Source organism: Bubalus bubalis, chromosome 16, assembly GCF_019923935.1.
Source record: "Bubalus bubalis isolate 160015118507 breed Murrah chromosome 16, NDDB_SH_1, whole genome shotgun sequence".
NCBI lineage: Eukaryota > Metazoa > Chordata > Mammalia > Artiodactyla > Bovidae > Bubalus > Bubalus bubalis.
Genome location: NC_059172.1, coordinates 10842945 through 10855067, shown reverse-complemented (window position 1 = coordinate 10855067; position 12123 = coordinate 10842945). Strand labels below are relative to the sequence as shown.

General features: G+C 47.0%; 1 protein-coding gene across 4 annotated transcripts in view; it reads left to right on the top strand.

The window, feature by feature from the left end:
* Positions 1-6767, top strand: part of ALKBH3 (alkB homolog 3, alpha-ketoglutarate dependent dioxygenase) — a 42406-nt gene extending 35639 nt beyond the window's left edge. For all 4 annotated transcript variants that reach the window (XM_006047220.4, XM_025266198.3, XM_006047222.3 and 1 more), the window contains 2 exons: positions 5579-5677; positions 6409-6767. In XM_006047220.4, coding sequence (XP_006047282.2) covers positions 5579-5677; positions 6409-6501 — 192 coding nt within the window. In that variant the 3' untranslated portion in view covers positions 6502-6767. The remainder of the gene's footprint in view (positions 1-5578; positions 5678-6408) is intronic.
* The last annotated feature ends 5356 nt before the right edge of the window (positions 6768-12123 follow it).

Below are 12123 nucleotides of genomic sequence, written 5' to 3'. Positions count from 1 at the left end.
AGACTTGTGTATATACTTCCCAGTATTTTTAAAGAAACCAAGTTAGTTGGCAAAATTTATAACTCAGGAGAGATCACATAAAAATCCCATTTATCAGCTTCCCTAGAAAATCCAGATCAGGCAACACCCGGGGAATAACGAGGAAGCCGCAGAGGGTACACAAGTCCCGAGCTGCCTGGTGTCCATGGTCCCCACTCCCCACTGTGTTGCACCTGCCCCACGCCCCTTGCTTATGCCACCTGCTGGTAATTGTGACCCTTACAGAAGAGACAGGGTGCCGTGTCATTCAGACAGGAAGTATTACAGGATTTCAGAAGAAAGAAAGCACTTTGGAGAGCACAGTAAGGTGGAAAAAAAAAAAAATACAGACTTTAAAACCAGGCAGGTCTTAGTTCAAATACTTGCCTCCATGTCTCCTGCCAGCCTTTTGCCTTAGAAATGTACTTTCCCTCCAGCTTTGTTTGCTTATAATAAAATGAAGAATATCACGTCCCCTGCAGGGTTGTGGTGAGAATTAGCAGTGCTGGGTACATACGGTCCCTAACATGCCTGGCATTTTAGCAGCTTACACCATGGTTGATGGTGTCCAGAAGGTCTAGTGGGATGACTTGGTTTAAGTACCTGGAAATTGTTAGGAAAAAACACTTGGACCCAGGGGAGTGGGGAGCCAACTCCAGGTGGATTAAAGAGTTAAATCTAAAAAATACAGAATTTTTTTTTTTACTGAAAGGAAATGCAGTTGTATATTTAGGTTTCCTGAGAATGGGAAAAAGGCTTTCTAAGCATAAAAACCATGAAGGGAATCAAAGAAAGATCAGCAGAGTTGATTGTAAAAGTTTTTGACTATTCTGTGTTAAACATCATAAACACAGTTAAAAGTCAAATAGCAAGTTAGAAAAATATTTACAGAAAATATAACAAAGGGGAAATATCTTACTATATATGGTTGCAGATCAATAAAAACGTGAACATCCTGTAGAAAAATGGACAAAAGACATGAACAGAGTTTGCAGTAGAAGAAATGCAAACAGCAGATAAGCATATGAGAAAATGGTGAACTTGGTTAGTAATTAAAGAACTTTATGTCTGAAGAATGAGCTGCCATTTTTCCCTAAACTTTTTTCATCATTGTCAATTGATAATGTTCTATATTGGTGATGTTCTCAGAAGGTAGGTACTATCATATTTTCCAGATGGAATTATAAATTGCCACAATCTGCTTAAAGCGGTTTGATACTATAAATCAAAGTGCCTTTAAGTTCATGCCCTTAGACCCAGTTTTTCCATTTTAAAGGATTTATTCTAGGGACTTCCAGTGGTTAAGACTCTGTGGTCCCAATGTAGGGGCATGAGTTTGATCCCTGGTCTGGGAACTAAGAACCCACATGCCACACAGCATGGCCAAAAAAAAGAAAAGAATGTAGCCTAGAAATACACTCAGAGATGTTTTGCCCAGAATCTACTTGCAGTAGCTTTTTCTTTCTTTTTCCTTTTTTTTTTTTTAAAGTATTAGTGGTATATTAAAATCTATTTCCAACCACGCATACCTCACTGCTGTATCCTCAGCACAGTGCCTGACATATCCAGGTGGTCAAAAAATAGTTTATGAGTTTAAAGGAGGAAGGATATGTTCATGCAAAGGAATATTATATAACCATTTTTAAGAAATACTGTACATCTAAGATGTAGGAAATGCTCACAGGAGAGTGTTAAAAATGAGTGCAAGATTGTATGTATAGAATATTCCTGGTGTTTGTGTTGTACGAATTCTGGATGATGGGATTAAAGGTGATTTTTATTTCTTCTTGGTGCTTTTCTTCAGTCATTCAGGACATATTTATTGATATATGTGATAGGCATTGAGCATATTTCAAAAGGGAAAGACAGCATCATCTTCCCCTCATGGAGTTTATCAGAGATCAAAAAGGCAGACATTGAACAGGTAATTACAAGCGTATCATTTACTCTAGTGAACTCTTATAGTAGGGAAAAAAACTATGCCAATGATGGTTTTTAAGCACTGATGTTTGTAATTTCTAAGACACCTTTTTAGGACAAGAAAGCCATAATTACATGAAAGATCTGCATCGATCTCATACAGTGTGAAGATTTCCTTTCCAAGGGAATGAAGAATGTTTAGATTTCTTATATCTTATCTTACAGATATCTGTAATGATATGACAATAAATACATCCAGGCTTTTTTTCCCCCCCCTAAATAGCATTTTTCTAAAGGAAACTGCATAGACTCAGATCTTGGTAAGAGTTGTGAAACTTTGGAAAATCCCAGCATTCATTGAAAAGTATAATTAAGCATTCAAATGAATTGGCTGTGTTTGAGGAGGGAGTGAGAATGTTGATTAGCATTAATGTGAAAAAAAATTTTTTTTTCTTTTTCTTTTTCCATCTACTTGTGAGTTTTCAAGTATGTGGGAAACCAAGAATATCAGTAGCAAAACCCACCCTGTAGACTGACTCTGGCCCTACAAGTTTCTTTGAATGGGGATCAGGAATGGAAAATTTTATCCTAAGCCAGGGCTTTTTAGAGGATGTGTTTTGTTTTGTTTTGTTTTGCAGAAGGACCTGAGTAAATCAAAAGGGTTTCAGAGCCATGTTTGGGTAACAACCGTGCTTAATAGCCGTGAGCTTGCTCCTCTAAACAGTCAGACCCATGCTTCCACTGTTGCTTATCCATTTATCAACTGAGCTCTTATGCTCAGCCACGTGAGCTCCTCTGGCCCTTTATCTGATTCCTTGGTGGAAAAAGTCTCTGTGGATCTTGGTTGCGTTGAAGGGTGGCTGTGTGGTCTTTTGCTGCCCCAGTCTCAGGAGAAGGAAGCGTCTGTGAGCCCAGTGCTGCCTTGGTAGAATCCCCTGTCCTCTTTCCCGTCTGTGTCCTTCTGCGAATTATGGGGGGCTTCCCTGGTGGCTTAGTCAAGAATCCTCCTGCAGTGCAGGAGACCTGGGTTCGATCCCTGGGTCGGGAAGTTCCCCTGAGAAGGAAACGAGGAATGCATTTGCTGAGCCAAGGGTGTTTGAAGGAACGAATGACGAGCAGCAGAGTAATGACCTCACCTCTCCCTGTGGGTGTGCTGGTATTACCATCTCCTTCGGGGACAGATCAAGGTAGCTCCCTGCCAAGAAAAGGCTCACCCTCTTTTGCTGTTTGGTACAACTAAGGGTTATACTGGATGTGATGTGTTTCAAACCACCCTGAGGCTTTCTCTCATTTGAAGAACTCAGATCTTAGAATTGGAGAGGGAGACGTGGCTCTGCTGAGCATCACTTTCAGTCCGTGCTGATATACCCCTCCTGGGTTTGGAATCCTCTCTCCCTGCTTCATGTTTCCAGATAGGGTTACAGTGCTCACCTCTTCTCTTCCGCTGGCCTTAGCACCTCCTCCTCCCCAATAATGACTTTTTTTTTTTTTTTCACGTTTGGAACACTGTTAAGGAGTTCCATTTATTTGGAGCACAGGGTGCCCGTGAAAGGGATGTAGGAGACGAAGCTAAAGAGAAGGAAGCAGGCAGGTCATCAAGGGCCTTGGGTGCCAGGCTAATGGATTTGAACTCCATCCTGAAACCTTTGGGATGTCATTAATGTATTTTAAACAAGGGAGGGGAATTCTGAGATCAGATTTGCATTTCATTACAGTGGCTCTGACAGAGCAACCCTGGATTAGAAAGTGCTGACTCTTGACTCTCCTAACTTCTTCTCCAAATCACTCCTTAGACCTGCCCTCTGGTCTCACAGACCTGTGTATGCATGATGGGCCTTGGCTTCTTGGCCTCTGGCTGTCGCATATACAACTCCTTCTTCCTAGGACATGCTTTTCTTTCTTAGTGTTTTGTTTTTTTTAATTAAAGTATAGTTGATGTACAATATTATCTCAATAATGCTTTAATGTTCTAGGAGATCGTCTCAGGCTTGTCTTCCTGTTATGTTAAGTGTCTTTCCTGTCTGCTGTACTCTCCTGTCCCAGTGCTCGATTTATAGATTAAAGCCCCGTTGTACTTCTGGGTTATGCAGAGGGCAGCAGCAGTTCTGTCTGTAGCTGTGTCGAACCTTGATCTGGTGACTGACTTACAGCCTAAATCAAGGAGCCCTGGACCCTCTGATCACGAGCAGCGCGCTGCCTTCTGATACCTTTTCTTCAGTAGGACGTGCATCTGTCTGCAGTCCTTTTTTCAGAGAGCACCCTTTTGCTTTTCTGAGCTGGAACTGGCCCACCTGCAGACAAGGTCACCTTCCCAGTCCTCTGTGGTTGGCTGGGGGTCAGAGGTAAATGTTTTGGTGCTTGCTACTGGAAAGCAGAAGGTGGCAGACACAAAATCAGTCACTGAGACTGAAAGCTATTTCAAACATTGCTTGTGTCTTCTGCTTACGAAAGTTGTGACAGTGCTTGGCAAAGTCACTGCCAAGGGCTGGGCCTGGAAGCTAGACTGTTACAAAAGTTCATTATTGCTTTGGTTTTGATTTTCCTGGGGGAAATCACTGTAAACAGTTACATTCTCAGAAGCACCCCTGCAATGATAAACATAAACACAGCATTGCAGCAAAATCAGTCCTGCAGTAATTTAAATGTAATCTCTTGCATTGGAAGTGAAGCAGATGAATGGATGGATCTGCTCAGAATGGAGTGAAGAAGTCAGGACACTCGGGTCTGTCCCAGTCTCAGCTCTCCACGTGCTCTCTCTTGCGTGAGGAAGGAAGTTGTTTAATGTGCCCCTTTGTCAGCGGTGGCGGAGGAGTGGCACCGCCTGTGGGCCGTATCGCAGCCCGTGCTGGGAAGCTTCATTATGATGTTGTCTGTGGATTGACTTTGAGCTCTGGAAGAAAGGGCAGTGTAAATATGGGCATCTGTATTCTAGGTGCTCACAAGTTGCCATCCTTTCTCAAAGGCTTACACAGCCAGGCTCAGTTTAGCAACACTGTTCTGATCACGGCAGAGTCCCCTTCTTTGAGAAAATCTGGCTGTTGACTGTTCTGGAAAGAAATGAGAATGTATCTCCAAAATACCAAAGTAGCTATAGGGAGAATTATGATCAGTTTTAACATAGATATTAATTAGTGAATTAGCATAAACTGTGAAAGGTGGTCAAAGCTCATCACACCACATCTTGTTTGAAAGCCTGTTCTCCTAACACTATGTCAAAACACAGGGCGCAGAATAAGGCAGATGTAAAGAATTATTGTATAAATGACTTTGAATTCCTTCATAGGCCAGAATGTACTTTTCTGCAGTTTGGATGCTGATAATATGAATACTAATAGCTATTACACTGTACCTAGTACCCGCTGGGCTCCAGGTGATTCACACATGCATCAGCTGAGGCTCACAGCAGCACTGTGAGGCAGGTAATACCACATCTTCCTCTTACAGATGAGTGAATTCAGGCACAGAGAGGTGAAATAACCTGCCCACGGCCAGCCAGCTGCCAAGTGACAGAGCTGGTAAACGAAGCCCTGCCGCCTGGCTGAGGTGGAGTTGCCATTTCTCTGACCAGTGTCATGTTCTGTTGCATCTTGATCACACAAGTGAAAAAAAGAAATTCAGTGCCATGAATGCTGTTTTCTAGGAAGACAATGGAGACTACACGTATGTGGAGAGAGTGAAGATACCCTTGGATCATGGGACCCTGTTAATCATGGAAGGGGCCACGCAGGCGGACTGGCAGGTGAGGACGTGCGGGTAACACGGACTCGCTGTCATGGGGAGGCAGTTTGCCGACGGGCTCACGATGATTAATTTCTGTATTAAATGTGGCGATAGCAAGTTGCTTTTATAAGGAGCACGAGGCAATAAACTGACCTCATTTCCAAGAAGTTTTGATACTGCTGACAGAATGGCCCTCTCGAGCAGCGTTGTCCAGTGGAACTTCCTGTGATGAAGGAAGTGTTCTGTATCTGTGCAACCCAGTGCACTCGCCACCAGACACATGACTCTTGATCCCTTGAGATATGCCTCGAGTGCTGAAGAACTGCATTTTCAATTAAGCTAGAGCTTCAGGCAGCCAATGGCTCTCATATGGGGCTGCATAGCTCCGCAGCTTCGGCCAAGCCATTTTTAAGGTGTGCAAATTAATGTAAGAATACCTAGCATGGGAGAGCACCTTGTGCCTCTCTGTGGTCTCAGTCATTTGTGTGTTGTCTTTTGAGCTTTGGAGAAATGGCAGGAGGCCGCGAGGAAGAACAGCACTTAGAAGAAAATGAAAAGATCTCCCTGTGAGGGTGGGGGTGGGGATTTGTTTCCGAGAAGACAACCTTTCTCCACAAGACTTTGAAGAGCTATTGCTGCTCATTGAAGGGAGATAAAATTGAAATATGTTTGTGTCCTCATAAGTTTTAAATGGCTTTGGAGTAAAAGTGTAAGTGTGTTTATGTCAGAGTTATTCATATTTCCATTTAGCATCGAGTGCCCAAAGAGTACCACTCCAGAGAACCAAGAATAAACTTGACCTTTCGGACAGTTTATCCTGACCCTCGAGGGGCGCACTGGTGATGTGAGATCCTGGAGAGGGAAGCCGCGCTGAGGCTGAGCAAACCTTCCTCCATGAAGACACTTCCGGAGGCTGGTCCAGCTGCTCTCGTGGCTGTCTGGAGGATGAGGATGGGATTTACTTTCCAGCTTGGAGTCCTATTAAATGACAGCCTGCAGTTCGTGTTCAAAATACGTTTACTGTGAGAACAGTAATCCCGAATCACATTGTGAAATCACATATTTTCTTTAGGCAGATTAAAAACCGATGTGGCTGTGTTTACCAATGATTTTGCCCATAAGCCGTTTCCCCCCCTCCTCGCTGCCATCTCCGGTTTCGGTTGAAGAAATATGAATGGACTTTGCCTCCGGGGGAGGGTAAACCTACATCTTTGTTCCTTGTGCCTGTAGCAAAGTGGAGATAGTAATACACATCAGTGACTCGGGAGCCTTCCGCAGGCAGACAGCTGCTGCAACCCAAACAGAGTTTTGTTGAAGTCTGCCTCGACTCCTGAACATGTTGGCTTGTGTGCTATGGTAATGGAAAGCTGCATACTCTGGGAGCACTTTATTTAACCGAGTCTCCTTGCCTGTCCATTTCCTGGGAGACACGTAGACAGGTTTCAGGCCTCTGAGTGAAAAGCAGAGGGGGTATTCTCTCTCCAGTGTATCTCCAAGCTGCCCCCTGGACTGCTCGTAATACAAGAGGAAACTGTCCTCTCAAAGGGAGGAGGAATTGAGTGATGTCATGAGAAATTTCAGCTGAAGAGCGGCAAATGCCGTGCTAGTGGCAGCTGTTCCGCGTAGATTAGTTTCCCCCGGAGAATTACTTGAGTCACTTAAACCCAAGCCAGATAGGAGCGGGAGCCGTCCTGCAGGGAACAGACTCAGTTACCTTAATAGTGCTTTTCCCTGTAGAGCTCAGTAGCCCCGTGACTAAGGCTTTCTTCTGACTCAGTGTTGTCTTCGGTACACGCTCCCGAGATTCAAGGGTTAGTCTCTGATGTCACCAAGGTTCCCAAAACAGACAAAGCGGCTGCCCCTTGTTGCATCATAAAAGCACGTGTCTTCCTGACCCCTAGACTTAGGAGCAGCATGCTGGATCAGTTCCAAACCAAGATAGAGAAAAGCAGAGAGAAGGAGGATGGATTTAAACAGCTGAAAGTAGGGCGAGGGAGTTAGAGTTTCCCTCGCGCCCCATGGGGAAAATTTACCCAGCCTTCGTGCTTTTTTTTGTTTCCATTCCATGCTGTAAGACTGATGAGCCCCAGGATCATGAGAAGAGGCCAGAGGCAGATGAACACCTTGCTTTGCCAGGCGCTATTCTTCTGTCGAGCTCTGTGACTTCTTGAACCAGAGTCTCTTCTTTTAAATGTTGTTTCCTGTGTGTAGCTCCTTTGTCTAAAAAATACCAAATGCTTTATAAAATCTGAGTGTCACAGTAAGCCTTCCTGTGAGAGAGATACAAATTACCACAACAAAAAAACAAAGCCTATTTAATTCCTAGCTTTCCTGCAGTTCAGACACACACAACCTGGCCAGGGAGGTGCCGCCAGCTTTGGCTGTGATTTGGATGCGTGACCCCGGGGAAATTCCTCTTCCATTCCCACAAGTGAAAGAGCCAAGAGATAACTCCAAGTCTTGTTACCACATCCCTCCCAATTCGGGCAGTGCATTGCGTCAGCTGCAGATTTGATCTCTTCCCTCATCACGGCTGTGTCTGTCAGGGAAACAAGTTCCTGACCGCCTGGCCCACCACCTGGGTTTCTTCATCTGAGAGCAGCGGTCTGAGGTCTTGTTTCTGGCTGTCCGATGGCAGAACAGCCACTCTTCCTACTACTAAGGTAATGTCCTTCTGAAATGTCGAGGAGGTGGTTGCTGTAGAGTAAAAGGGCCCTGGCAAAGGATACCCGTGCTCAGAGACTGCACCAGCCTGTTGCTGTGTCTCGCTGATTGTAGATCTTAACTAACAATTCAGGCCAAAGCTCTTTTTGCCAGCATTACTTGTTAAAGTTGAGGGAGCAAATAAAGTAGCTGTAGCATGAAGGAAAAAACAAGTCTGGTTTTTTAGCTGCCCTGTTTTTGAACTTTAATAACCTGCCAGGACAATTTAGTAACCATGCTAGGAGCTTCCCTGGTGGCTCAGACAGTAAAGAATCTGCCTGCAATGCAGGAGAACTCGATTCAATCCCTGGGTCAGGAAGATCCCTGAAGGAGGAAATGGCAACCCACTCCAGTATTCTTGCCTGGGAAATCCCATGGACAGAGGAGCCCAGTGGGCTGCAGTCCATGGGGTCGCAAAGAGCTAGACACGACTGAGCGACTAACATGGGAGCTTCTTATATGTAATCCCTAACCCTCCCTGAAGCCCTGCCAGAACCAGCTGCTGTTCCCATTGTAGAGATGAGGCAACCGAGTCTCCAAGAGGTGAAGTCATTTCACGGGACTTGTGAATGGCAGAACCAGAACATAAAGGACAGGTAATCCCCTAACTGTGCTTCTCCTGCCATGCAGAATTTAGGCAGAATGGTCTAGTGGGCACCTCCAGGCCCAAGCCTCAGGGCTTGCCCCTGCAGGGCTGGCAGCCCAAGCTCACCCCAGTGCCCTGCTAGCTGGGCTGACTGCCATGCCACCCTGTTGGTCCCCTGGCTCTCCTGTGCACCAGGGCACATGTCTGCACCTCCTTAATCAACACTGGCATCTCCTAGTCAGAAACTCTGCTGCCAACTGGGCTAGAATTGTCCATTTTAACAGAGGAGGCTCATTGTGGGGGGATACAATCCAATTTATGATGAATTAGACAAATTCTCCTCCAGCCTTCCTGGCAGGTGACTGTTTCCTGACCAATCCAAGCAACCCTTCTGTCGTAGGCGGGTGGTCCCTTCTTCCCTCCATTCTTACCTGTGAGTCCATTTCGGCACCCTAATGCCTAGATTCAGCATCAGGCTTCCTCATGGTGCTGGCCGGCACCACGACTCCGGTCAGTCAGCAGAGCCCAAGACGCAGGGCAGGCTGCACACTGAAGACGCGGGCCACAGGCAGCAGGCCTCGGAGCAGGCTGACACGCACCATCAGGGTCCTTAGTGCTGGAATCAGGTTCCAAGTAGTTGTCAGCTAAACCACTAACTCACGTGGCATCGATGATTCCTGTTAAATCGGGGTCACAGCTCATTAATTAACCTGCTATTTTCTTGTGACACACTCCCTGCTGCCTCCATGGCTGGTGTGACCTGCCCCCGCGAGTGGCAGACCTGTCTAGGCCTGGCCAGTAAGTGGCACCATCTCCTGGACCGTGTCATGGCAACCCCAGAAGAGTTAAGTGGGCCCTGCAGTGAGCAGAAGACTAGTTGGAGGCCTTCAGAGAAAGCCCTGACACGTGATGGGTCCCTGCCCCACTGGGAATATTTCTTCCTTGAGTTCTGGCAGCTTTTACTTGGCTGCAGAATATCTGAGACCCATTTGCCTTTTCTGGTCATAAACACTTGTAGTGTTGAATCTGAAGTCTTGATTGCTTTATTTTCTTAACTATTTCTTTGAAAAAGCTGAATGTTTCCATAGTGATGCATTCTTTTCGTTGAAATCTTTACATGTATGTGGTTCCACCCACATGCTCTCCTCAGAGGGACCTAGTCTACAACTGTCCCCAACTGCACCCCCACCGCCACGCACCCCCCATCCCCATGCCCCCCCTCCCATTTTCTCTTTTTCAAGGAACCCCTGTATGAGAGCCTGTTAGTTTTGTGCTGTTGGAATCCGCTCTTAGATACAATGATTCCTGTGTCAGGGGGTCAGAAAGGAAATTATCCTGATGTTTATTCATGAGAGTGGAACACAGGCTAATGGTGCCTTTTCCAGCTGGCTTGGTGCTCCTGTGCCAAATTAGAAAAGCCTTTCTCAGCCTGTGGCCAGAGCCCCATGCTGGGCTGGGCCTTCAGCGTAACTTAGGTAGTGTTTCTGTAGCCAGCATTACCCGAAAGAGCGTTTTCTCAGATGAGCCCGCTTGGAGCTGACCAAGGCCTGTGTGAGTGTCATCAGCGCAGTTATTCAGATAATACGCTAATGGTCGCTCTCGCGCCCCCTGTGGAATGGTGATGTCATCACACCAATCATAGAATGGACAACAGTCCCTGTTCTCATGTGGGCTCCGCAAGTGTGGACGTGCTCAGGCAGGATCCTGGCCTCTGACCCCACTCGTTTTTAACTCTGGACACAAATGCTAGGTTTCTAAAAGGGAAGGAAAGGTGAAAGCCAGAAGAAAGCATTGAGTATTTACTGGACCTATTACACACCTGCTCAGTCGTGTCCCACTCTTCGTGACCCCATGGACTGTAGTCCACCAGGCTCGTGTCCATGGGATTCTCCAGGCAAGAATGCTGGAGTGGGTTGCCGTTTTCTCCTCCAGGGGGTCTCCTGACCCAGAGATAGATCCTGCATCTGCATTGCAGGCTAATTTTTTTTTTTTTTTTTTTTTACCGCTGAGTTACCACAAAATTTGATTGCTTGCTGCTGCTGCTAAGTCGCTTCAGTTGTGTCCGACTCTGTTTGACCCCATAGACGGCAGCCCAACAGGCTCCTCTGTCCCTGGGATTCTCCAGGCAAGAATACTGGAGTGGGTTGCCATTTCTTTCTCTAATGCATGAAAGTGAAAAGTGAAAGTGAAAGTGAAGTTGTGTCCAACTCTTAGCGACCCCATGGACTATAGCCTACCAGGCTCCTCCGTCCATGGGATTCTCCAGGCAAGAGTACTGGAGTGGGGTGCCATTGCCTTCTCTGAATTTGATTGCTTAGTTTTTTTTAAACAGATGAGGAAACTGAGGTACTAGAGGGTAGCTCAGATCCTGAGATTGGGTATCCCTGATGTTTGGGGTGGTCTCTGCACCCCCACCGCCACGCACCCCCCATCCCCATGCCCCCTCTCCCCATGCTGGGCTGGGGCTGGAGGAACTACGCATTCTCAGCCCCTTCACCAGCCGGCAAAACCTTGGGTCCACGCCTGGAACCACGAAGCTTCTCCCCCTGGAGAGGGGGGGTGAGCAGGAGGAAGTGGTGGGCCAGGCGCGGGGCTCTCGAGGGCCGCGTGATCGGGTTGCAATTAGCCGCCCACTGCAGGAAGGGTGTGGGCGAGCGCTGTGACAAGCGCCTGCCGCCTGCCGAGCCGCACCTCTGATGCTCCAGGCGCCCCTGGGAAGGAAGGCTAGCGGCAGCCTGCAGGAGCAGCCTCGCCTTTCTCAGACGCTGTGGCAGGAAGGCCCTCCCCAGGAGGCTCTGCCTGCCAGGTCCCTCCCTGCTCCCCCTGCCCCCATCTGCACGTGGATGGGACCATCTGGGAAGGGAATCCACACCCTCCAAAAAGCCATTCTGGGTGGAGGGCTGTATCCTCTCTTCCTGGAGAACGTTTGTGGGGCGGGTGGGCGGATGAAGGATGCCCTGGGGGCCTCCCTAACTCTGGCCCAGACCATTCAGGCCAGCTGAGCATCCAGCCAGATCTCAGGAGAGTCCTGGAGAGGAGGAGGGCCCCCTGGAAGGGTCTCCCCCAGGCCCTTGTTGCTTAGAGAACAGCTTTGCTGGAATGTTTTCTCTGAAAATGTATCAAGGGATTAGGCAATAATTTTTTCCCTGCACCCTGTCTCTGATGGTAGCTGTTAG